The 26,471-nt window shown below is 38.3% G+C and overlaps 1 protein-coding gene across 7 annotated transcripts in view; it reads left to right on the forward strand.

Moving 5' to 3' along the window:
* The first annotated feature begins 231 nt into the window (after nucleotides 1-231).
* Nucleotides 232-26,471, forward strand: part of LOC121330963 (C-terminal-binding protein 1-like) — a 101,689-nt gene continuing 75,449 nt past the window's right edge. For 2 of the 7 annotated variants that reach the window (XM_041278047.1, XM_041278055.1), the window contains exons 1-2: nucleotides 232-326; nucleotides 23,163-23,244. In XM_041278047.1, the coding sequence (XP_041133981.1) occupies nucleotides 23,172-23,244 (73 nt within the window). In that variant the 5' untranslated portion in view covers nucleotides 232-326; nucleotides 23,163-23,171. Of the gene's footprint in view, nucleotides 327-22,125; nucleotides 22,258-23,162; nucleotides 23,245-26,471 lie in introns of those variants that run through there. The other 5 variants (XM_041277991.1, XM_041278000.1, XM_041278038.1 and 2 more) reach the window with 5 other exon arrangements.

Genomic DNA, 26,471 nt, shown 5'->3' on the forward strand with positions numbered 1-26,471 from the left:
TTTCTTCTTTCTGACGTCTTTGTCCACAAGGAGCACTAAGCTTTCATCACCCTAACCCTTTACTTTGTACCATCACCATCTCTCTCTCTCTCTCTCTCTCTCTCTCTCTCTCTGGTTTTTGTTTCTTTTTGTGTCCCCACCCCCCCAGCCTTTTTTTTTTTTTGTCTGACTGAGTAATGAGCTATGATATGATTGGCTACCATCCAAAGGCAGCCTCCCTTGATTGGCCGGCTCACAGCGCTCATTGGTTTCAGGCCCTACTGCTGCATATTTTCCTGGAGCACTAGCATATTCTTGGTTTGAAAAACCGAAGGTGGGGATGCAAGGTTTGTGATCTTTTTGTGTATGTGATCCTTTTATTTCTCTGTCTGTGTTTCTATATGATGTTTATTTATTTTTTTAAATGTTAAGCAGCAGGTTGTGAAAGGTGTCTGCTGACTGAGGTCCCTGTAATGAGTGTGGATTCGATTTTATTGTTGGAAGGACTGGGTGGGGTAGCCCCGGATCTCATGCTGGGCAAGCTTTTGCTGTGTGGGTTGTAAAGAGGATGAAAGGGGCTGGCTTGTATTTTTAAAAACCTCACAGGCTGAGGCAGTAGCTTCCTCTTTTTTTTTTTTCTTTCTACTGTACTAGCCTACTTTTGGTCTTGCTCATAGTTGAAGTTCAAAAACAGAGACTCGGAGGATGCAGGGGGAGATGAATTTGACTAAGAATATTAGTGTGGTCGTGGCTCTTCATTTCATATTACTTTTAAATAGGAATGTAATTTAATGAATCGACTTTTGCGTGAGACAGTACTTGTGCTACCTGCTTTCTGTACTGAGTGAGAAACAAAAACAAAAAATTCTCGTACCATACATTTACTTTGCCTAAGGTTACAATAATCCTCTACAAGTTGCTTTATCCTTCGTGTACTGTGATGTCTCTTGTTTTTCAACCTTATTTGTTTTCCAGAGTAACTGTGAAGATTTATTATAGACAGGGGAAAAAAAAAAAAAAAACATATCTAGGACCTGCAGTCGTTTCGAAAAAAATTGGTTGCTTTATTTTATTATATAAAAAATTGTATTTACCGGGGACTGTGAAATTTGAGAAGGGGATTCACTTTGCAACTATGTGAATCACTGCAGTTCTTTGACAGAGCACTGCTATTTAAACAAACACCATTCTTTATTAGAAAAATGTAAAATGTTTTGTGTTTTTTTTTTTCCATTAAATATTTTCACTAATTTAGGGAGAAATAGATTTGTACTTCCAAAAAAAAAAAAAAAAAAATACTAAGCATTATTACTCTTAATTTACCAAAACATGACATGTACAGTCGAATTGGGTACAGTAGCACAAGCAAGTGTGTGCTGGGAAGAAGTTAACCTAAATGTGCTGTGTAAATGGCACCTGTGTTTATTTACCTGGTGGTAATGTTGGCCTTATCTTTATTATTCTAGTAAATCTTTAAGGCGCGGGAGCTGAGAATAGAGTTCAGACAGAGTGCAATCACACTTTCGCAATCACGCAGTCTTGTCAAGTTAGCTGCCAATTGGGGTGAATTTTTTTATTTATTTATTTATTTTTTTTAAATGATGAATTCCCCACTCATTTGACACTGCAGTCTTGTGGCAGTAAGTTGGAATGAGTGACTGAACGACTGTCAAGTAAAAAAAAAAAAAAAAAAAAAAAAAAAAAAAAAACAGCGAGCATGAACCCCTGTCAAGCAGAGATGGAAAGGTTGCTGCTGTACTGTAGTCTTCTTTCCTCCCCAGTGTTACATATTTAGCTGATATTAATTACCGAGGGGGGTGGTATCCTCTTTAAACAGTTAAAACTCTGATTTTAAAAGTGGTGTCCTGTCGTTTTGAGTTTTGAAATTGTTGTAATTTGAAGCTCCACATGGGCAGTGGAAGGGGTGTTGCATCAAAGCTGTACAATTTAAATATTAGTATTTTAAAAAAGGTCATTAAAAGCATGTCTTCTGTTTCAGTATTGTTCTACCATGCATCTGCAAATACGCATTGCCTCCCTTCCTCCTTTTGATTTCAATGGAAGTTTTTTTTTTTTTAATTTTTTATCTGCAGTAATAATTGAGTTTATTGTATTAGCGTGCAAGATCTATAACACATGATACCGTTCTAACGAGTGCTCTCTCTCCTGCAGGAGATCTCGTCTTTTGTAATGTAGTGTTTCAGGATGGTTAAAACAAAAAACACTTTGCTGTTTAATATGTAGCTCTATTAGAATACATTTTATTCAATCAGGGGATTGCCCCATAACAATGCAATATCCAGTAAGTAAAATAATTCAAGATTTTGGTCTTTGTCCTAAATAATAATAATAATAATAATAATAATAATAATACAATTGCAACATGTAACCCTTTAAGGACCAGCCTGTATTTTAGCACTTCAGTAGCTTCCTATCCTAAACCAAATTATTTATATCGTGTCTTTTTTCATGGTAAACTAAGGGAGGAATTAAAAAGCTATACAGTAGTAAACAACCAAAGACTGCTCAATAAAAAAAGAGAGTTCCTGCCTGCTGGCCCTTGAGTACTTATTCCTGCAATACCCTTTAACAGAGCATAAAAAGTGCTGAAAAAGTCTATAGTACAGACCAGCAAACATTTAGCTTTTTACTGTTTGAGTGTGTGGCCAGGAATGAGTATAGACTTTTTTTCCAATAGTATGTGTTAATACAGTAGTTTGTGTTTTCTATAGTATGTTGATTTAAATCTAATTTTTAAAAACGACAACCACACACGAGTAGGTGAATGTGCACACAAAATTTGTACTTAAGCATAAAAAGAAGACCATTTCTATTTTTACCTTGTCGACAGTGAAAATCATTGTATAATAACAATAATACTAAATATAAAAATGCACATTTTTAGATCTGTTCCATGAACCAGTAACTTGGCTTCAAAACCATTCTGCTCATTTGATGGAGAAACAAGCATGCACATGTGTTTGGCCACTCCAATTTTTTTTTTTTTTTAAATACATACTGTATCTGTGAAACATTCACACTAAATATGTTAAGCTTTATTTCCAGACTAGAATAGGTTTCACTTTCACTGGAATGGTGCTTGGCCTGATGGAGACCTCTGTGTTTTCTCAGGAAGTCCCGCATTAACTCATGTACAAACATGATTAAGAGCACAGGCACCTGGGTTCCTCTGACAGGGACAGACCAAAAAACACATATCTGTATAGCATGAAAGGGCTGTCGGAAACAGTTATTCTGGTCTATCTGTTCTCCAGACCAGCAGTGACAAGCAGCTTTCATAGATGGCGGCTATGAATAGTTAAAGTAGCCTATAAAGTACTGTTTACTGACAAAATTGTCTTTGGAGCTGTACTGAGCTGTTTGTTAGGAACTCAGTACCACACATTCCCTTGTTACCAGCAACTTCTTACATAACTTTCCCCCTGTAAACAAAGACACATTCGGAGTTGTATTCTCCAGTTGTTTGTTTGTTGGTAAATTGGTGACTTTATCATGCAGAATCTATACCCCTTCTCTATCAAGCCACATTGTATTTTGTTTTATTTCTTTTATTCTAATATGTACCCAACATGTATTTCCAGCTAAAGAAATACTGTACTTTTTAGTTCATGGGCAATCGGGGTTTGTTGCCTCGAAATATTCTGAGTAACTTTTCTAAGGACAGAATACTATAAAAGTTACACTTAAACTGAAGTGCTGGCTACTTCAAAATGACTTAACAGTTTCAAGTGTTGTGTGTGCATAAGTGCAATGAGGGTTACAGATTAGGGGTAGCAGGGAACATTCAGCTAGTCAACTGTTCGAATAGAAAAGTAAGTCAACCTCAGAAACTGGTAGTCAACTAATTGCATGTCACGTGATTGTGAAGCATGCATGGACGGAAGGGCAGTGCAGCCCATTAATATATAATCTGCTAATGTTTATACATTTAAGATAAAAATCCAAGTAGTTTTAATATATACTACACAAACAGCAAAGGCCCTGTCCACACTATGCCTTTAAACCATAAAAATGTTAAATATGTCTACACTATGCAGCCTTTAATACCGTACTCGAGAACTGGACTCGAGATCACCTCAGGGGTTAGTCTCTGAAGGAGTTGAGAACAACTATCAATACTGCTGGTCCATATACAATTTCTGAGGCTTTCTGAGGAAATCAAGCCACATTGATATCTGGAGCGATGAAATCAGTCAAGGAGAACTTCAGAGTTCAAAACGAAATGCACACATTATGATAAAATATACCTTGTGTTTTTAAGAAACAAAGCCATAACATTCGTGTGAAGAAGTGCTACTGTATGTCGTCTGTGGCATATTTGCTGGGTTGTAAACATAAAATACAGTGCATCGTCGAATAATGTCATATTAAGTCCCACAGTCCATTGCACTGCTAACAACTGTAGCCAGACTTTGAGAACCGCTCTTGAGATAGGTTATGTAGTGTGGACAGGGCCTAAAGATGATTTGAAATCAAGGCATTGCATTCTTATTTGTCCATCTGTCGATTTTAGGAGGTGGGGGAACCTTTTGATTGCCTGTTGTCTGTCTTTCTTTCTTTCTCTTGTGTTCAGATCAGATTCTCTTAGCTTACAACATTGCTTTGAAGTTAAAAAGTGATATACCTTGTTAACCACGAGTGACATTCAGTCTTAATTTCTGAATTCCATGATATCTTCCAAGGTAGCTACTGTAAATATGATGTGCACAGTAGGGCCCCACCTGTTTAAAAGCAAAGTCCAGTCCACTTAACATAATGGCTTAATAAATTGACTCTCAATTTTATAATATGATTCAGTTTCAGTACTTCTGCAAGTGCTAACCTGTGTCCTGCTTTATTGTGGAAAATAAAACTGGGATGTACTGTACTGTGAAAACCAGTGAGCACTACAGTGTTTTGAAATTATCAATTTAGTTATGAAAGACAGGCAGAGGTACACGAGTTCAACTCTGAATATGTTTTTTTGGGGGGCAGATAGAGGATAAAGTAATGTCAGTGGTACTGTAAGTATACAGTAGGCTGATAAGACTGTTTTGCTCAATGAGGAAGCTACAGCAATAAAGTGTTACAATTATTCTAAAAAAAAAAAAAAAAAAAAAAAAAATTCTCCCAAAGAACTCTTAAAACTTTACTTGGACTTGCTCGTAGTGTGTGTTCATGTGCTTGTGTCTGTATGAGAATGCATGCTAGTTTAGTACTTTATTACTGTACCTGTGTTTTATCAAACTTCAAGATATTGCAGAAGCCTTCAACACAAAATCGACAGTTGGTTAATGTTGGATTTCCTGTCAGATGTAATGAATACAGATTGACGATGATAACACTGTTTACTCCGTTTCTGTGTAATTTTCTGTTCATCCTCACAGTTTCTGTAAGGCTAATATCTACAAAAACTGAACAGATTGTCTCTGTTCTACTGAGGTCCAGTTTATTATACAGTTTTCATCATATTGCAGCGATGACTGTCGTAAGAAAACAAGCCTACAATAATTGCAAATCATTTAAAAATGTAACTTTCTTTCAGTGAAACAGCCATAGATTGAAAAATTAACTATTTTTAGGCTCCTTAAGTTTAACATTGCACAGCTAAATTTGTGTTGCAGGTTAATTGGCATAGAAATCCTGGGGTGCTGACCAAGAGAGGTTCTTTGTTGGCTTGATTTTTTGTTGGCAATTTGTGTAGGACTTACTTACCCCAGTGAATTAACTACAAAACAAAGGATGCCAGATAGCAGCTTAAGTTAAACGTTGTTTTGTTTATTCCCAAAATATAGTACATAAAGTTGACACCACATTTTATTTATTTATTTTCATTCCTTGCCATTGCCATTTCTTCACAGTAAACAGTGGTCGTAGACACGTCTTCATAAAGTAATAACATGAGGTTTGTGTGCCTTTTTGTAACTGAACAAACAAAAACTGAAATTTAACTTAAAACACTTCAAATAAAACAAACGTGGGAAAGGCGTTGTAAAGTGATGAGGAAAAATTCACTGTTTTGGTTCTTGTTTGTTACTTTCCACATAACAGAAAGTTGCAACAAAAATCACCCCACAACATTTTGAGGATGTTGAGTGCTGTTTAATCGAGGCATTTCAGAGTGACGTGCTTGCCTTTTTTCTGTCCCAAAGCAGCACAACACATTTTTGTCCCAGATGGCTTTTCATAGGGATCACATAATCTGGTTTGTGCTCTTTTTGCTGTCTAAAACTAATGTTTTTTTCTTTATTTTGAATGCAGTGTCAATGCATCGATTTTCATTGATAAGTAATGTACGATAACGAATAATAATTATATATATATATATATATATATATATATATATATATATATATATATATATATATATATATATATATATATATATATATATATATATATATATATATAATGTCTGTCTGAAATACAGTAATCTGTCATGTATCCACCCATCACATATCCGCCCTAACCATTTATCCACCATGATCAAACTCTTCAGCAGTGTCACCCACGTCTACACACTGATGCAAAATGGCTACAGGAAGCGGAAGCAAGTTTACAATTATTTTTTGTAAACCTATACATTTTGCTACTGTGTGAATTACCCGATACTAATGTAAGTGCATACACTGTGGCAGGGCAGGAGCCCTGCGTATGAAGAGGGTTTTGTTTTGTATATATTGTAAATCATGTGTATTTATTGTAACCAAGTTAATGAAGTACCTGACACTCCTGGGAGAGCCTGTCTACTGTGTGTGATTGCAGGGCGTCAAGTAGAAAAATGTCCCGTTTTATTCACCTTGGGGCTGTTGCAAAACTGGGCTAAAGAAGCTGAAAATTGTGAGTGAGAAAAACAAACAAGGTTGGATACCAAAGAGTGAGTAAGCAAGTTGAAACCGCTGACAGCCGGGCGAGTAGCTGGAGTTGGTTTATTATTGAACAGAGAAGATACTTCAGACATTGTAGATCCTGCCAAAGGTTACGTACACTGTGTTCCTGTGTGCTGCCATTGCTGGTATTGTCACGTGAACTGTTCAGTGTGTTGACATGTAAATAAATCCTGTTCGCCTGCATGGCTTATCAACTTCAACCTCCATCTCAATCTCCTGCCTGTCACTCAGTAGCGAATGCACACACCCACACAGCAGACAGCTATCCTCTTGCAACCATTAATACCTGTATCTTTCTAAACAAGGAATTTAGGCGATGTCCTTAACAAAAGCTGAATCTCAAAACAATAATTGTGTGAAATATAGTAATTGTTACAGCTGTGTATAATAGTATTTAAAACAGGATTAATGATCTAACTTTTTACATATCCGCACTTATTCTGGTCCCACTGCAACCGGGTGTGCGACGGACTGCTGTAGGTTTTTTTTTTTCTTTCTCTTTCATTTTCCTTTACAATTCACTTCAGATTCCCAAATGTGTACTTGATATCCACTGGTGTATTGGAAAGTGAGCACCCTGACCTTTACAAATGGATGTTGGTTCTACCCACATGAAAGAAAATGCTAACAGCTGCAGGGCATGATATTTTGTGTCTTGATTTGCTTTGTCTTGTGATAATTCACTTTTAAGCCACGTTTTATCTATATGATGGAAAAACAGACAGGCTTTGGGGTTTTTGTTGTGTAGTAAAGTATTGATTACAGAATTTTAAAAAAAAAAAAAAAAAATTCCAGAAGAGCCAGATTTCATGGAAACACTGAATGTCAAGTCCTGCATGAACCCCAGTTTTAAAAAACATGGTTTTAAAGGTTTACAGTAGTGTCCTAATTTTTTAGTCAGGACTTTTGTGTACTGAATGAACTGTACCAAAACCAGTAATCCTTTCCTGTCAAGTATCTGTACCGTTACATACGATATCCATCTAACCATTGTCAGTGAGAGCTTAGCTCAGCTATTGTACTGATTGCCTACAGAAATATTTTTGTTTTTATTTATTTATTTATTTCATAAAAGATTTCCCAGTGTGTGAGTAGTTACCACCTTTTTGGAGTAGGTGGTAATGGGTTGCCATAGCAGTTGTTTTTCCATTTTCTTAAGTCAAGGCAGTACATAGTATTACTGTGTCTTCTGTTATAATTAAATTATTGAGAGTTTGTAAAATAATTAGTGATTTTATATATAAAAAAAAAAAAGTTGTTTGATTTCTTCCATATCGTTAAGTCACAAAGTCAATTTGAAAAGGCATCCATTAGGCAGCCTCACATATTCAAAAACACTGATTGCATTATTCTCTATGTTCTCATTACTTCATTGTTATTTTTCTAAACACAAAACTGTTCCACTTCAATCATTTAAACAATAAAGGGCACAGGCTGCACCACCCAAAAGAAGGTGTTGTGCAGGTGTGGCATTATACAAGCTGATCGCTCCCAAATGCAGACAGAACATACTGTATAATTAGGGCATCTTTTTTTATTAATTACATTTTTCGGTTCTACCAAAGTGATCTGTTCAGTGTGTTGATATATAAATATATCCTGTTTGCCTGCGGGGCGTATCAGCTTGAGCCTTTGTCTCGATCTCGTGCCTGTCACTCAGCAGCGAACGTGCGTGTTCCACACGGCAGACGGCTTTATCAATCAATCAATTTGTCTTGGTTGAAGAGCTCAGAGCGAAAGTGTCTGATTGGATCCAGTGTAATAGTTTTAAAGAAAAAAGACCAGAGAAATATTGTTTTAATTTCCCAATCTCCAAAGTTGATTCTCTTACACAGTGCTTGAGCTGGAACGCTTCCAGTAAACAGGTCTGCTTTGCAGCCTACACATGCGATAGTAGCCCACCACGCTCTGCTGGAAACAGTGTGACTGAGTGCAGACAAAATAAACCATCAACAGTTGTGCTCATTGTGAAGTTAGCTGTCCACCAATTTATGGAGTAATAAGTATTTTGACACTGCTTTATACACAATTGCATTCTATGAGTCTAAGGCATGTTAATCCTACCATCTGTTTTAGATTGTTTGTTTTTTTCTGGATATTATGTACCTCCTTGAGCACTGAGCTACAGTACATTTTTTATTGAGCTGTTTACAGCTTCTTTAAGTTAACAGAACAGTGAAAGGCTTTTATGATTTTTGGCTTGCAGCTGGGGAGTGAAAGCCACACCCAATGAAGGTACTATACAATATCCAAGGCATTTCAAAGTTACAATGAACTAACTAAATTGACGTGGCGGTTGTTTTGGAAAACAGATTACTGTGGCTGTGTACTTCCCCCTTTTGACCCAATATTTTAACACTCGATTTTTATAACTTGCTGAGCTGTATTGCATTACTGTCCTTAATTTTTGTTAAATTTAACATAAAACTTTGTTTATTTTTTATCTGCCCAATGCAAAAAACTGTAAACAGTATATTCCTGGTCTGTACACAGTGCTGCAAACTGTGATGCAATCCATACCACACACTGTATGCATTTATATTCTGCTTTGTGATAGCATTAGCGCTTCCTGTGGCCAGTAAGAGTACTGCTACTGTACCCTTGCTGGGAAAATCTTGCATGCATGTTTTAAAGATAGTTTGTTTATTGCTAACTGATGACATTTGAAAGAGTCAGCCCTTTATAAACAGGACCAAGTATTTTCTTCTTGACTATATACCAACAAGCACCATTTTTTAAGTTTATTTAAGAAAAGAAAATACGTTTTTTTTAAAATGTATTTAAATCGTTTGTTGCGTAAGGTTCTGACCTGGTGCTGTTGGTTGACCTCCAATAGCGAGGCCCTCTGTCATACAAAAAGGGGTCACAGCCAGCAAGGAGATTTCAGTGTTCCAGGAGGTAGTGGAGTGATGACAGAATGCCTGTGAAATTTCCCCTCTGATGGTTGCTGTCCCTGTAATGCTAGACATGACTGGGGAGTTCAGCTGATATACAAGTGTTTCTGTAATAGGCAGTACACAGAGAAGCCCCGGAGGGTGGCCCAAGGGAGCTCTTCTCCATTTCAGTGACTTGCTTGCTCTACCCTTCTGGAGGATCACTTTGTGTTTCTCTAGGAAGAGACTCTGACATTGAGTGTTTGGGGGAGGCTTTTTTTCTCCTCCTCCTCTAAATATTGGTTCATGTTATTAATTGATAAAAGAGCACAGCATTTGATACAGTATTGGCGGTGTGAATGTTTAGTATTTGTTGTAATATAAAAACAAATCTGTAGACTGCACAGCTTTTGAATAAAGCACAGTTTGGTGGGAGCTTGGTGTGGGAAAAACATTTATTATTATGATATGTGTTTTATTATGTGTTTTATTTTTCAGGTTGATTTCTTTACGGCGACACACACAGTTGTGATACTGTGGCAATATGCAGGGGTGTACCGCAAGTCCTATAAAGCTCTCTTTTGCCCTATTTTTTTTTTTTTTTTGCTGCTATGCCCTCAAGGCTGTTTCTTGGTGCTTCATCTGGAGACTGCCTGTGGCAGCTTTAGACAAGAGAATGAATACACTGTACCTACTCTAGGCTGACATAACAAAATCCAATTCAAATATTGAGGTTCTAAATAAGCCTACGCACTTCATGCATTTTACCTCAATCACTGATTAGTTGCTGCATGTCTTCTTTCTGGGGTAGGGCGTGAGGTGTACCTATGTTAAACAACCTTATTTTTTCCAAGAAATTATTTGTTGATGTATAGTGACGCATTGGATTGTAGGATGCTGGGCATTCAGGTTTTGTCTGGGCATTCATGGAGTCTTCAATGAATGGATATTTTGCCCTAAGATGTTCATAATACATCTACAGTACCTAGCTTCTAAGATATTATGATATGACAAAATGATCTTTTTTTCTGTTTGTTTACCCAACCCTTTGAGAAAACATGAATTCCAGGTGTTGCATTCTCCAATTGGTTTTCAGGCTGGGTAAAAAGATGAATAAATTAATTGTTGGCTTAAAATTAGTGGACAAAAAAAGGAAGTAAAGTTCATTATTTGGTTTTTGTAGTAATGATAATATATTGTAAAAAAAGAGAAGAAAAAAAAACAGACATCCAGTTTGAATTTTCTGAATTACTAATGTAATCCTGAGGCTCAGATACGGTCACTGGAGATAAGGAGCAGAGAATAAATACAGATGGTGTGGCTTCATGCAGATTAAAATGGAAATGAAAACAGGAACAGAACATTTCACATAAAAAATAAATAAATAAACATTGCATGGTTAAGGTTGTGGAGTCTCACTGTGTGCATTAGTAAAGCACTGTATTTTATAAATGGAGAATTGAAAGGAGATACAGTGTAGGTGCACGGCATGTGGGAAGAATGTTCATCTGACAATTATCGGCTCCCTTTTGTATATTTCTAAAGTCAATTGCTCAAAATAAGTAGCAAATGACAGGAATGGGAACTTTTAAAAGGGTACATCGGCACTACATGAAAAATAAAACAAACTATCCCACCTTGCTGTTTCGAATGTATTTGGTCATTGTATAATAATCTGTATGTGACCAAACCTCTGCATAATGCCACACTGCTAATGTCCAAAATCACTGTTCTTGAGCATGACAAACATGGTCCATCTAATTTTCCATAAGGAAGGAACTTGTACCTGCTTTAGTTTTGTGTAGTAGACATCTTTCACACTGTTTCCTTCGCATGTTGTATTATTAGGCTTCCGTTCAATGGACTGGGAAGCCTATTGTTATTGTTGGGATTCTTCTTTTTTTATTTATTTAATTATTTTTGCTTTATTTATTTGGTTGGAATCATGTACAATTAAAAACATTCATGATTAAACAAGCGATGCATTGTACACCCGATTTAGACAAAGCTAATTTTCATCGGTATTCCCAAAAACTAAATAAAACAAAACATATGAAACAACGATAATAACAATAAAATACAATAAATAAATCAACAGGGAGGGAGACTAATAAAACAACAATAAAATACAATTAAAAATACAAAAATAACAATTAAAAAAAAAAAATAATATATATATATATATTATTTTTTTCTTTCTGCCAGAGTTGCACAAACTCACCAGATTCGGTAGGTAGGTAGGTAGATGCTTATGGGAAGATGGAAAATGCTAAAGAACTTATGTCGTAAGACACATGGTTTGCTGCTATATTTGAGTGAAAAAAAAACATTTTGCCTAAATGTAAAAATTCGTCTTTCGAAAACCACTTATTGCATAGTGTTGAAAGTTGATATAGTTGTTGAGGGATAGTCTAAGCTTAACTGGTGTTTGTAAGAAGCTGAGTAAGAAGTTGTGTGGTATGGCGACCATGCTGCATGGGGTCAAACCGCACGGTACAGATGTCATAATCAAAAACTACAAAGATCTTCTTCTCCCAAAACGCTAGTCCAATTGAAATAAACCCAGTGGCACATGTGATCATAGTGTGGCTGTCTTTTAAAGGGTGTTAAAGGGAAGTTGCTACAATAAAAAACATGGTGGCCACGTTGGATGACATCATCAACATAAACTGGCTACAAAAACCTAAAGGTCAAATGTAAAACTGCCTTATAACTCCTAATCGGGGATCCTAGGAATCAATTTGTTGCGGAATAACATAGAAAAACACAGATTTTCTATAATAAAACAGAAAAACACGGATTTTCTATGTTTTTGGAGATTTTTTAGTTTTACGCTTTGGGAGGGTGAAAAAACAAGCAAGGCTTTGTTTGTTTGATGATAACCAAATCCATACATGTATAATATATAAACATTAACACAGGCAACTTTGCTTTAAATTTACATACCTATAAACATAACTAACTAATAAAACTGCTTCCGCATTCAAGTTCAGTTTACTTCAGTATTCAGAGCTGTTCAAAGATGCTGAAAACAATAAACTTTAATCCTAAAGATGGGGTCAATGAGTTTGGCAAGGACGAATTTCACGTTGATGGTAACGTGCTTTTCCACTCGTAGGTAGACCATTGTAGGGAAGCGCTAAACAAATTTAATGCAAGGAAACATAAACGAGATGAGGCTGAAACAGCAGGACCATCGAAACACTCAAACAGACCGCTGTTTTTGGATCATTTCAGCATCTTACACCTGCCAAAGAACAGCGGGGAACTGTTTCAGATTTTGTCAAAATGTGTATAAAAGCCGGCATTGCTCTGTACAAACAGGATCAACTGGTAGTTAAGAGATTTTTTCAGCAAGCACATTAGGGAGGTGGTGCCATTCCAAAGTCAGACTAATTGTAGCTTTTATGCTGCAGCTCTGTTTTAACAATAGCTGTCTGGATGACGAAGACTAACTCAGTTATATAACAGGGAACTATTTGTAATGTTTAATGTAAAAAAATAAAATAAATAAATAATTGTTTTATTGATTTAATGGTGCTGGTAAGTTTGTAATTTGCTTAGAAATTTAAAGTGTAACCATTTTTATTGTATGTATTTATTTATTTAGGGGAATACACATGTTACACTGTAATACAAGGTTACAGTTCAAGAGTAATTCAAGTTATAAACTAAAATACAACATAGAGACACAAGAAGTGTAACAAGAACAATAAATACTTTCTGTGTTAACTGTTACCCAGTAGTACCGTTTGTGTGTCTTATAATGTGGCAGGGAAAACTCATTTTCCGTATTTATGGAATAATGCTGATTTATTTATTTATTTAATTCTGAGTGTTTCATTCTTTTTTATTGAGGAAAACTAGGATCCCGGCTCAATATGGAGTGCACATAGAGTCATGATTACTATATAAAAAATTCTGCACTATTTGCTAAAACATTTGGCACTGGTACTGTTACTGGTCACGAAAGCCATGAAGTTGCTGGCAACTCTAGTTATGATTTAATGTTGCATTCATTAAAAAAAACAAAAAAAAAAAAAAAAAAAAAACCTCTGTGCTGTGTAAGTGGTTGCAGGGAAAAGAAACTCAAGACGGAGTTGCTCTCATTTCCAACTGATGAAGGGACTTACCCACAATTGTTATTTCAATATACCACCCCAAAGTCTTAAATATAGCCCCAGCTGATTTGGAATGTTTGCAGAGTGGACACGTGTCAAATAATTGGCTAATGAGATTCGAAAATGATGTATTTCTTTTCGCAATGAGGTCTTGTGACAGAGATCGAATGATTCTTGGTGTTCGATATCCTTCCCGACCTTTGAGGGCTTATGTAAAAAAAATATGAGTGCCCTTAACTAAATGGCACGACAATTTATTCCTTACTGTAGGTGGAATTCGGTCATTTAGGAAAGGGGCTGAGCTACGGCACCCAAGTTCAATGACTCGGACGGGAGACGGCATGGCATCCGAGGATTGGAGGAGCGGATGCACTCGTTAATCTAGGGGTCATGAGCGAGGGTATAAATAGAGGCCGTAGTGAAAGTGATCTTTTCTTTTGTATATGGTTAGCAAAACAACCTAGAAGGAGTACCGTGAATTGTGAAAGTAACCGTGAATGTTTGTTAGTTTGTCTTGTATTGTCTGTTTCAACATTATTGACGCGATCCAGAGCTGCAGCCGCAGGCCAGCATCAAACCCGGATATCATCACTCACTTTTTCACCGAGGTCTTTTCACCATGTGATTCACGCACTGTAGGAACTGTGTCTGTTTGTTTTGTGTGGGTGAAAAAGAACAGAACTTTTTGGTTGTGGGTCAAACCTGTGGGATTTACAAAAAACAGAAGTGATATACACCGCTGTACCAGTTCCATCATTATTATTATTTACAGGTTTTGCCATAAGGCTCTGCACATTTTATAATCATTAATAAACACCCTTGCACCTGTGAATCATTGTCTGTGTGATTAATCCGCTCTGCAGTGCACTCACCTGCACGTACTCACCACTTTGCCACAGGTCTTTGAGGATGATCCGACCAGAAAAATATAGCATATATATATAGCATATAGCATTTTTTCATCCTTCGTATTTGGTTTTCATTTGCATTTCCTGACACAACACATGCACAATCATCTACACACCGTTGAGTGGGAAAGTCGATTTTGTGCTACGAATTCTCTCTAATCAGTTTCTGAACAATCTGATGTTGAAATATTGTCTGGCATTATTTTGGAAGTTCCCTGTGTACAGTCACACTGTGTTGCTGGGGAAAATTTTAATTTAAACTTTTAATGACACAGCTTGGCTGTGGAACAGTATTTTTCTCTTTCTGTTTGTAGATTTTTGCTTGCCATTGTAGCTGTGTTTGTTTGGGTGTTTGTTATCAGACACCTTGATTTTTCTCACTCAACGGTGTGTAGATGATTCTGTTGTGTCAGGAAATGCAAATGAAAACCAAATATGAAGGATGAAAGAATGTAATATTTTTTTTAGGTCGGATCATCCTCAAAGACCTTTTTTTTTTAATTGAATGCAACATTAATCATAATAGTACATCAAAATACAACATGCGAAGGAAACGTACAGTGTGAAAAATGTCTACTACACAAAACAAATTCCTTATGGAAATTTAGACGGACCATGTTTGTCACACAGACTAGTGTGTTTCCACATGGAGGTAATATAGCTCTGACAGGAAATGGCTGAGTGGTGACGTCAGGCCAGAATGAGGAAGTGCACAAATGCAAGTACTGCAGTGGAAAAGAAATGTTGTGCACTGTTTGTTTATTAAACAAAAAATAAATAAAATATTTTAACAAAACAAAACTGCTCACAGAAAAATCAAATGTTTAAACAAAACAAATCGCAAACACAAACTACAAACAGAACACTCTGGTCCGGCTGGGCAGTAGCTTTCACGGCACTTCTGAGTTTTAATTTCGTTTTAAATCTCTCCTGTCATTCTCCCATACTCTGTCCTCTGTACACCCCAGCATGAACAGGGAAAACTGCAGGGTTTTTATACAGGTGACCACCTCCCAATTAGCAACAAATTAATTGCTTAATTCGGGAGATGGACGCCTTCTGCACAGGTTTTTAACGTGGATGGGGCTTCCCATCCACGCTGCAAAACAATAACAAAACTAGTGCGGCTACGCCGTCATTTATATACAAAATAAACTCAATACAAGAAACAAATAATAAAGAAATACAAAATAGCTCCGGCGGAGGGGGAGACCGTGTTCTAAAAATAAACAAACTGAACAGGGCTGCTTGTCCTGTTACAAGCTCATACAACGCTTCATCGAGCATGCGCCAGTATGTTTCAGAGTACGTGTGAGGGTACATGCGAAAGTCATGTTTTGTGGCTCGGAAGAAATGCTTGGGAACAGTGATTTCAGACATAGCAGTGTGGCATTATGCAGATTTTTGGGCGCATACGGATTATTGTACAATGACCAAATGCATTCGGAACAGCAAGTTGGGATAGTTTGTATTTTTCATGTAGTGCTGATGTACCCTTTAAATGTTTAAGGCATGGTTAAGGAAAGGCTTTAAATATAATTAACAGATACTTCTTTTTTTTTTTCCCATTTTCTTACTGATCATTATTTAAAATGTCTAAAGTAAATTACCAACAATTAAGATTGGGTCACCAAGGCACGGGCAATGAAAATGACGGCGGAGGTCGCTTTCGAGTGGCTGGCTACCACTGTGTTATGGCCCAGAACATACTGGGCAAGCCAACTGGGATCCTTCCTGATCGGGGAGGCTCAGGCAGCGTATCAGGCCATGATGGACACCGAAGCCGCCGACTACGACCTGTTAAGCCAACCATCCTATGCCGGCTCAACATCACGGGGGAAATGCACAGGGTACGATTCTGGGAGTATCGAAGATCCCCAGATACACGCCCCAGGGTGGTTGAGCAACAGTTGTGTGACCACATGGTGCACTGGCTAAGCCCTGCCCAGAAAACGGGTCTGCAAATGGGCGAAGCCATAGCATTGGAGAAATTCTGCCATGTGGTCGGCGCCAAAACCCAGGTATGGATACAGAGCTACAACCCTGCCACCCTGGAAGCAGCAATAAAATTGGCAAAAGATTGAAGATTCCCTGGTCTCAGCCCACAACAACCTGGCCACAACTCCTGTCCACTGGAGCAGCTGCACACCACCAGGCCACCAGGCCAGGTCATGCCCATTGGCAATAGTGTGTGACATGGCAGCGTGCAATTGGGCATCTGGAGTGGGTAAGCGTGGGGAAAATGATCGGGAGGGGCCTTGTGAATACAGTTTTAGGTAAGGTCACAACTCGCGCATTAGTGGACACTGGGTGTGAGCAGACCATGATTAAAGCAGGTCTCTTGGGCAGTGTAAACCAGGTGCCGATCTCCCGCATCCATAGAGATACGGCGACACACCCCACCCTAAAAGTATATTTGTCAGTAGGACTGATAAAACACCATCTAGTAGTTGCAGTGGCGGAAAGGCTACCACACCCAATAATTCTGGGTCGAGACTGGCCAAATTATAAAGAATTGGTTAAATTAATGGCATTCTCAATCGCTCACGTAAACATGGCAGAAAAAAAGAAAAGGAATGAATTGGTGAAGTGTTTCCTTTTCAAGCTGAAATGTTTTACCTCATTTTCCATCCTAGAAAAATGAATAAACAGAGACGGACTGCAAAATGGGAGGGAGCATCATTAAAACAAGGCTGGGGTTGGTGGGAGAATGCTCGGGTGGTAACAAACGCCAGTCAAAGGGAGTTGGAACGCAGTGTGACCGAGAGGGCGAGGTTACTCGGACCCCTCCTCAATATACCAGACATGTGATACTCAAGCGTGGACATATTGTGGGGCCAACATAATGACCCATCACTAGTGCACGCTTGGGGGCAGGCCCGGTCTATTCAAGGTAAGGATGTTGATGGTGCTGGGGCGCTAATATATCCACACTTCAGTATCAAGGGGCAATTACTGTATAGGGTAAACCTAGCCCCGGGCACAGGACAGTCTGTAACACAATTATTGGTTCCACCATTGTGTCAGACCAAGGTCATGAGGCTGGCGCATGATATCCCTTTTGCGGGGCACCTCGGAGCTGACAAGGCAGGGGAGCGGATATTGGCTCTATTCTGTTGGGTAGGTCTTCATACTGATGTGTCGAGATATGCAGCCACATGTCCAGACTGCCAACGAGTAGCTCCCCACCCCTTTGGTTCCACTGCCGATTATCTCCACTCCTTATGAACTCCTTGCAATGGACGTACTGGGCCCTTTGCTATTTTCTGACTCCGGGTATACGCATATATTAGTAGTGGTAGATTATGCAACGTGATATCCGGAGACAATACCATTGAGGTCCATTAGTGCCACTACAATAGCAACAGAATTAGTGTAGGTTATGGCTAGAGTAGGGATCCCCAAGTAGATCTTGACTGATCATGGAACCAACTTTCTGTCTAACATGCCACAGCAGGTGTATAAAATATAAAAAATACGTCCCATCAGGGTGCCTGTTTATCATCCACAGATGGACGGTTTGGTGGAACACTTTAATCAGACCCTGAAGTCGGGTTGTAACGTAAGAGCAGAAACATTGGGCATTGCTTCTTCCCTACCTCCTTTTTGCCGTGAGAGAGGTGCTGCTGAGTTCGACAGAGTTCTCCCCCTTCGGGCTCTTGTAGGGCCGACAGCCTCGCAGCATCCTCGATCTGTTGAGAGAGGGGTGTGAGAAGCACAAAGGCTCATCCAAAAATGCAGTGAAGCATGTGCTCGTACTAAGAAATAGTAGGATTTGGTCAGTCTTTTGGCAAAGGACAACCTCAAATCGTCTCAGCATTGACAACGGCAGCATTCAATAAAAATGCACTTATTCAAACCTTTGGGCCCCTGTCCCAAGACCCCTAGCACTAAAAACATTTCGATGGGGGAACACTTGGTTCCAGATAAGCAAAGGGAGCTGCTTAAGCTTGGAGTTCAGTGATGTTTTTTCAGACTTGCCCGGCAGAACTAACTTAGTTGAATATAACATTAACTCTCCATCAGGGTCACAGTATGAGAGAGACCTTACTGGATCCCAGAAAGTCGATGAAGTGGCGTTCGCAAAGAGGTATGGGACATGCTCGAACTTGTGGTGATTGAACCTTCCAGGAGTGGGTGGTGCAGTCCATTTGTCAAAGTGGCCAAGAAAGACAGCACCAGTGGCTTCTGTGTAGACTTCCAGAAGGTAAACGCTATTGCCAAGTTTGATGCGTACGCTGTGCCTCGGGTCGACAAACTTTTAGACTGACTGGGAAAGATTAAGTTTATCTCAACTCTGAACCTGACAAGATACTGGCAGATCCCTTTAACTTGCAGTTCTAGAGAGAAAACTGCATTTTCAACACCAGAAGATCTGTTTCATTTCAAAACCATGCCGTTTGGGCTACATGGTGCGCCCGCTGCCTTTCAGAGACTGATGGACCAGGTTTTACGCCCACATCATGAACATATTAATGACATGGTGATTTACAGCTCCACCTGGCGAGAGCATTTTGCTAGGATTACAGCCGTCCTTCAGTCTTTGAGGGCAGCCCAGCTAACAGCCAACTTGAGAAAATGTGCGTTTGCCAAGACAGAGACTCAATATTTGGGTTTTTAAACCCTTAGCGGTCCATTTATTCAGCGTCTGTCAGGCACGTCAGGTCCAGTTTATTTTTACACGCGCTGTTTATTTTACACGAGCTGTTTAAAATCCCCCCCCCCCCCCCCCCCAATGTAAAAAGCCTGGATGCCAGCTACCCATGCTTATCTCTGTATGGTGCAACTGCTAGGGCTATTTCTTCTGTTTCATTCGGCTCCTATTGGTCTCACTCGGCCATTGAATGGTTTTCTCTGCTTTTTCCGGAGAAAAAACGACTAGAGACCTGTGCTTTTACGTCTTTTCGATGATGTCGGACAGGGTCTGACATTGGACTGGAAAGGGAAAATCATATTGTCGGACCTGATCCAATATTGGACCGCAAAAGATTAATGGGAAATGGAAGTGTGAGGCCCGTGGTCACCAAAATCCAGGCTTTGGTCGACGCGGCGATCCCCAAAACAAAGACTCAGGTTAGATCACTACTGGGATTAGCCGGTTATTAACACCGCTTTATCCCAGAGTATGCCACAATGGTTAACCCTTTAGTCAAACTCACCAAAAAGAGTGCTCCAAATTTGATTAAATGGTCAGCTGAGTGTCAGGGGGCATTTGATACTATTACGCGAAGACTGCCAGGCCCCCACTCTCATCACACCAGATTTCACCAAGAGATTCATCCTCCACACTGATGCATCGGACGTGGGTTTGGGTGCAGTCCTGTTCCAGAAGGTTGACGGAGTAGAACACCCAATATTGTATATTAGTAAAAAGATGCTCCCTCGTGAGTGTAACTACTACGTAGTCGAAAAGGAGTGTTTGGCCATTAACTGGGCTACTCTTTCTTTACGAGACTACCTGCTGGGGCACTTGTTTGGTCTGGTCACAGATCACTCCCTACTCAAGTGGTTAAGCACAATGAAATATAGCAATGCCCGTATAACTTGGTGGTATCTGGCATTACAGCCCTTCATGTACAACATTGTACATTGTGCAGTGAAAGACCACTAAAATGCAGATTATTTTTCTCGGGAGGGGGGAGTAACGGGAAAGGTAGGTTCAGCCGAGTGTTCTTTCGGCTCCACTCTGAGCAGTGGGATATGTGACAGAAAGACAATGTTTCTTGGTGGTAAACCTACCTCTCGACTTGCGAGGGTGCTGAGTAACAGGAACAGAATACTCTGACTACGTGATCTGACACTTCTTTCCGAGGGTTAAGAGGAAGTCGGTCATGTAGAAAAGAGACAGAGCTTCGGTACACCAAGTCATTGACCGGAGGGGAAATGATGTGGCAGCTGCAGATCGTAAAAAGCAGCTACAGTCATTTACCAAGAGGTCATGAATGATGGTATAAAAAGGGGGCCGAGACAATATATCTGTTCCTTTGTTTGTGGTTATTAATATGTGACCTGGATGGACTTGTATTTTTGTGGTGAATAATCGTGAGTGTTTGTTTTGTTCTGTCTGTTGTTTGTAATCACTAGACTGCAAACACGTTCCGGAGCTGTCACCAGAGGCCAGCACAAACCTGGGACAGCGCTTCACTTGTTCCACTGTAAACTGTATTGTACCACAATCACTAATTCACGCACTAAACTGACTTGTGTATGTGTTTTGTGTTTAATGTGGGGATACAATAACAGGACTATTATTTTGGGACCAGCCCAGGGATTATAAATGTAAATAATACACGCCGCATGTATTACTTGCCAGCATTATTTTTTACTGTTGGTTTCTCTGTCAGGCACTGGATTTAAAGAATAAAAATAAACAAACCTTTTTCACCTGGATTACAATCGTCTGCCTGTTCTTTGATCACCTGCACCTGCACATTATTAACCACTTTGTCACAAATCTAAACAATGAATGCCACTACGCCCTAGTACCTTAGCCAGATGATTGATGTAAGTGATGCATACATTTTAAAACAGCTTATTATTCCCAAAATTCAATTTTGTTTGGAAACAGTTTTAGCTGCAATTCTGCCTTGGCGGGTTTGATTTTCATAAGAATTCTTCCAGTTAGAATTGCATTAGTGGAGCAGATGGGTTTTTTGTATCTCTTTGTCTCTGTCCCCTGCCTTTCTCGCAAGCAAAATCAATAACGTATTCAGTAGTGGAGAGTGTCACATCGAGGCTATATTGTTTAATTGATAGAATCAAATTTTCTCTAGGTCAGCCAGTCTGATGACAGATCTGAATAGCTTTGCAGATGTCAGCAAATGAAGAAGTCTAGATACTGTTCAATCTGATATGACAGTGTAATCTAAGCCTGCAAAAAGGGAAGAAAAGGGCTCAGGTTCCAAACGTTTAATTTGCACCGTTAATGGAAAGAGACAGGGTGGGTGTTTTCTCAATAGGAGCACATGCTGTGTCCATTTTTTTTTCTTTGATCAGTCAGAAAATAATAATAAAAAAATGAAATCTGTTATAGTCTCAGTTTTAATGGTGTCCTGCAAGCCAAAGACATTTGGTGCACATTGTAATCTAGAAGCAGATATTCCAATCTGCCAGGTTTATAAAGAGATTTGGCTTTGAATAGGTACAAATGTGTTGTGTTTCCTACTTAATATGCAGTGCAGTAATGCTAACAAATTAGTGAGGTTCCTAATTCCTTCACCTTGTTAAATCACAGTAGTTGATTTAAGTTTGTAGGTAAGAAAATAAAAAGAAGGGATCCCCTGAAAGAGGATTACAGTAGTTGGCATCTGTTTAGGTGATCAGATTTCTAAAATATTTTCCCATCACCCACCAGCTGCCAGCGAGTGCTTACTTTCTGTTTACCGACCTTTGCAAAAAACACAACTCTAAACAAAACTGTCCTGGAGAATTTGTGACCTCTGCTCGCATCTTGCCCCACAGAACACTGGAAAAGCTGGATATCGTGGTGAGTTACATGCAGACAGACGGCAATTGAAATTTCTGGGTGCGTTTCTCTGTTTATTTACAGAGCAGTAGCCTAATTTTTTGATGGAATAAATTGTAAACAAGAAACACTGGTTAAATGGTTAAAAAAGGAAAAGAAACAGAACAGGTAACTAACATGATGCAAATGTACTGTGTTTCCTGTCAATCTGGCACTTATTTTAAATTTTCTTTTAAAGCGTTTAGATTTTTTTTTTTTTTTTTTTTTTTTAACTTTTTTCAGATAGTGCTTCAGGATGGTTGTTTGACTTTAGTCACGTTTTACCTTAATTTAACAGGGCAGTGGAAGTGTGAAGTTCCTGAAATGCTATTATAGTGTAAACCTCAGTTTTTAACTTGAGCATAATTTGCATTGCATTACAAGCATTTGTCATGCATTCATATCAGCTTTATTTAAGTTATGGCAGAGAACTATTGTGAATGAGAACAAGGCAAATTACAGAAGCATGTGGCTTGCAGGCAAGAGGGTTTTTATTCCCGGTAAACTGCAATCGTAACTTTCTTACATTATTGAGTTTTTTTTTTTAATGTTTAACTTTTTTTTTTTTTTTTTTTTTTTTGCTAATAATCTTTGCTTTATTGTATTTGTGCTGTATATAATAGAGTAGACCTTCCTCTTGAATTAGCTGTTTTCCGGCAACATAAATTATTTTCCATATGATCACATTTAAAAAAAAAAATCTATTCAAACTGTATTTCCCTGTAATTACAAAGGTATTAGTAATATGTCCTCTGTACTTTGTAATTTTAACAGTTTCTTCTAAACTTTATGCATGTGAACTGGAACTTTTTTTACAGTAACGTAAGAATATGTTTATTGAAAGATGGCATATTTGTCAAAAAGTCATTTGCTTTATTTATCCATAGATAGAGCAGATGTACAGTAAGACACAGAGGGCTTCTGTGTACTTTGAGTCACCACATTGTTCATCCCTGAAGAGGCAAGAAAGTAAGTCTTGTGGTTTTTCATTCTTATTTGCTGTGCTAATTCTGTTGTATACACTATAGCCAAGACCACCACCGCCTGCTTCACAACATTGTACTTACCGCTGGAGACACGTTTGTTTTGCTAAATCCCCTCACACTTACCCAAGAAATGGTGTAAATAGCGGGGGTTTTTTCACAGCAACCGATTTAGGAGGTCAATAGGGTCAACGAGCAAAACGGTTTAGAAAGGAAAAGAAAAGAAATCTTCTTACTGAAGACAGCTTTGACACATCCTGTCCTTATGTTGCTAGGCAAGTATGTCAACTTTGGATCAGGCTGGGTAGTTCAGAAAATGGAAACACTGAATTCTTAAACATGCTGTTGGAGGCACTTTCACTCTGAATTTTATTTTTGTCAAGATAATTCAGTGAGAAACGTGTCTAATTGCTTTGTAGTCGGTTAATTTTCCTTGTTAAGATATGTTAAGCTACAACATGTTAAAATATTGCCACACTTTTCAGTAAGCATCTTCTAAGTCAAATAAGGCAAATTCAATCAATCAGTAAGGACTTTTAACACGTTTATTTGTCTGCTGCTTGACTGAATTATGAATGTCTCTTTTTTTAAAAATTGAATTGCTTCTTTTAGTGTCCAAGAAATGGTTACAGAAAAGCAAGTTTATCTTTATCAGTTCAAAGGAGCATGGTAGTCATGTGTCACAAATAGATTGGTGTGAGAAACTACATGCTTTATTCTGTGCCCACAGTACTCAATACAGCAGCTGGACAGTAGAGAGATGGTTGATTTAGAATATAGAGCATTGTACTGTAATGCAATAAATAAATGCATCTTCAGTATAGTGTCTCAGATCTGCCTTTTTTTTTTTTTTTTTTTTTTTACTGAATATTGGTTTAAATTATTTAACCTCTTTTAATTGTGTACAGTATATATGACAGGGTGTCTGATTTTCCACTGTGGGCAAATTGTCCATGTAATACATTTACACTACTATGGAAGGGGCAATTAGTCTGTAAATTGCCCATGGAGGAAAAACATTGCCAGGTATTGCTGAGGATTGGTTTGTGGAACAGCTATCTTTTTTTCCCCCTTTTCTTTATTCCTTTAAATAGCCTCCTTGTTGTGTTATTGACAAGTTGTCTATGTTTCCTTGGTATTTTATCTGCTCTCTGTCTCTTAACGGTACCCTAATGTATTCCACGTGGACACATTTCTCATCGTACTGTGCCTATTTATCATCTTTCAGGGAAAGTCACTTCACGGAGCCCACTGCGATTTTTTTCCTCTTCACCGTTAGTATGTTATAGATATAAATGATAACCATTTGGTTAGACATTCTCCAATTATGATGACAGACAGCTTTTCATACAAAGAAGCCTATTCACTTTTGTCTTGTAAGGGCTTTGTCAGAGTCGTATTCTTAATAAGAATAATGAAACTTCATGCTACAGCATTTAATATCGTTTTAGAGCAAGGCTGCTTGGAGTTAAAGAGGATAATCTTATTAGTCTTCAGCACTATAGAACAAAACAAACATCCTTGCTTACTGCTGTCTGGATCATATGTCACTCGGCCTTGTCAGAAATTCTATGAATATTCAATGAGGGTTTTAATGCACTGTCATCTGGGAGGCAGTGTCTGTGTAGTAATATTTGATACTTTGTCATCTCTACAATTTAAATACATCATCTTGCCCATGAAATGATCTTTACATAGTTAAGTATTTTATTTCCCAACAGAGTGTTATTGATTGTTTATTTAATTTAAATTCAACATGCTTTGATTAGCGGAAAGTAGATGCAGAATAGTTTACATGCTCACCAGGAATAATGCCACCCTCGGTTAACAAATAGGTCAATAGATCTGCAGTAGAGTTGGATCTGAATACATTAGCTGTACATTATTAAAATAGGGCAGTTTGTGGTGGTGGTGGTGGTGGTGGGGGGGGGGGGGGGTGTTGACAAACCAACAACACAGTACATGTTCTGTATGTTCTGAATGTTTTTAGATCAGTGACCTATAGAATCTTTTACTGTTCATACAAGAAAATGAATAATAAACAGAAAAAGCAGTGAGCTGTTCTAAGTTTTGAAACTACCACATGTTCTCTACTCACACGAATAGCAAGAATCTAAAGGTGGTTTGAAATGTCAGCAAACAGTGTCTGGTGAACAGAGCGATGGAGATGTATTATTATTCAGTTGAAACATTTTCATTCTCATTGGTGCCCTGGGTTGCACTGCAGAAGGTGACAGCAGTGTACATGTGCTGTACAATAATTGAACATCATGTAATTACTTTAATACATCAGCACAGGCACCTCTTAATGCATGGGTGTACAGTTCTGAGTTGAAGTGTACTGTCTGTCATGTATAGGTTGTGTTCTATACATGGTGAGGAGTATATGATACTTTATAGTGTACTTTATAGTATACAAATTATGACTGGAGTTTAGGCTTATAGTGGAAATCTGGTGCACCAAGGCTTGAACAATTGTAAGACAGTAGGGCAGTGGGGTTTACTACTCATTGCAGATCCCTTTCTCAACCCAAGTGCACCAAAATACTGGATAATAGATATTTTAAAATGTTTGAGGCAAAACAGATGTCAGTTTCTAAATCGAAAGTTAATCATAAACGTAATCTATACATGGTCGCGTAACAAGCTTTGAGCTACATGTCAGCCTTTTTGGTTCGATGACAAATACACTTAGATTGTGTTGAATTGTACCATGTTAAGTTTCTTGTCTGTATCTATTCTATAATGCTTATATAAACATCGTGACAGTCAGGGGTGTAATACAGGTCCTCAAAAAATTCAGCTCTTGCACTTGATATGCATTAGTGAGCAGAACCTTTGTGCTAAAGACACACAGTTTATTATAATATCAAAAAGACTGTTCTACACACATTCAAAATTAAGATTGTTAGTTTGAGAGACTGAAACACAGCTGGCAAAACTTCAGAACTAGAAGGTCGATTCAATTTATTCTCTACAGTATATGATCACAAAGTACATTTGTTTATAAATGTATACTTTTTTCGTATCTCTGAGGAACTTGAAAGCTAGTGTTTGAAAGTGGTTTAACTGAATCATTTCCAGTATCCTGAAGGGTTGTACAGCAACCCACAACACATTTACAAGAGCTGCATCTTTGAACTGCATGTTATTGCTCTTATCAATTACAACATTCTAGAAACATGCTTCCAGTTGGGTCAGTCAAATCATTTT

Source organism: Polyodon spathula, chromosome 2 (genome assembly GCF_017654505.1).
Source record: "Polyodon spathula isolate WHYD16114869_AA chromosome 2, ASM1765450v1, whole genome shotgun sequence".
Classification (NCBI taxonomy): Eukaryota; Metazoa; Chordata; class Actinopteri; order Acipenseriformes; family Polyodontidae; genus Polyodon; species Polyodon spathula.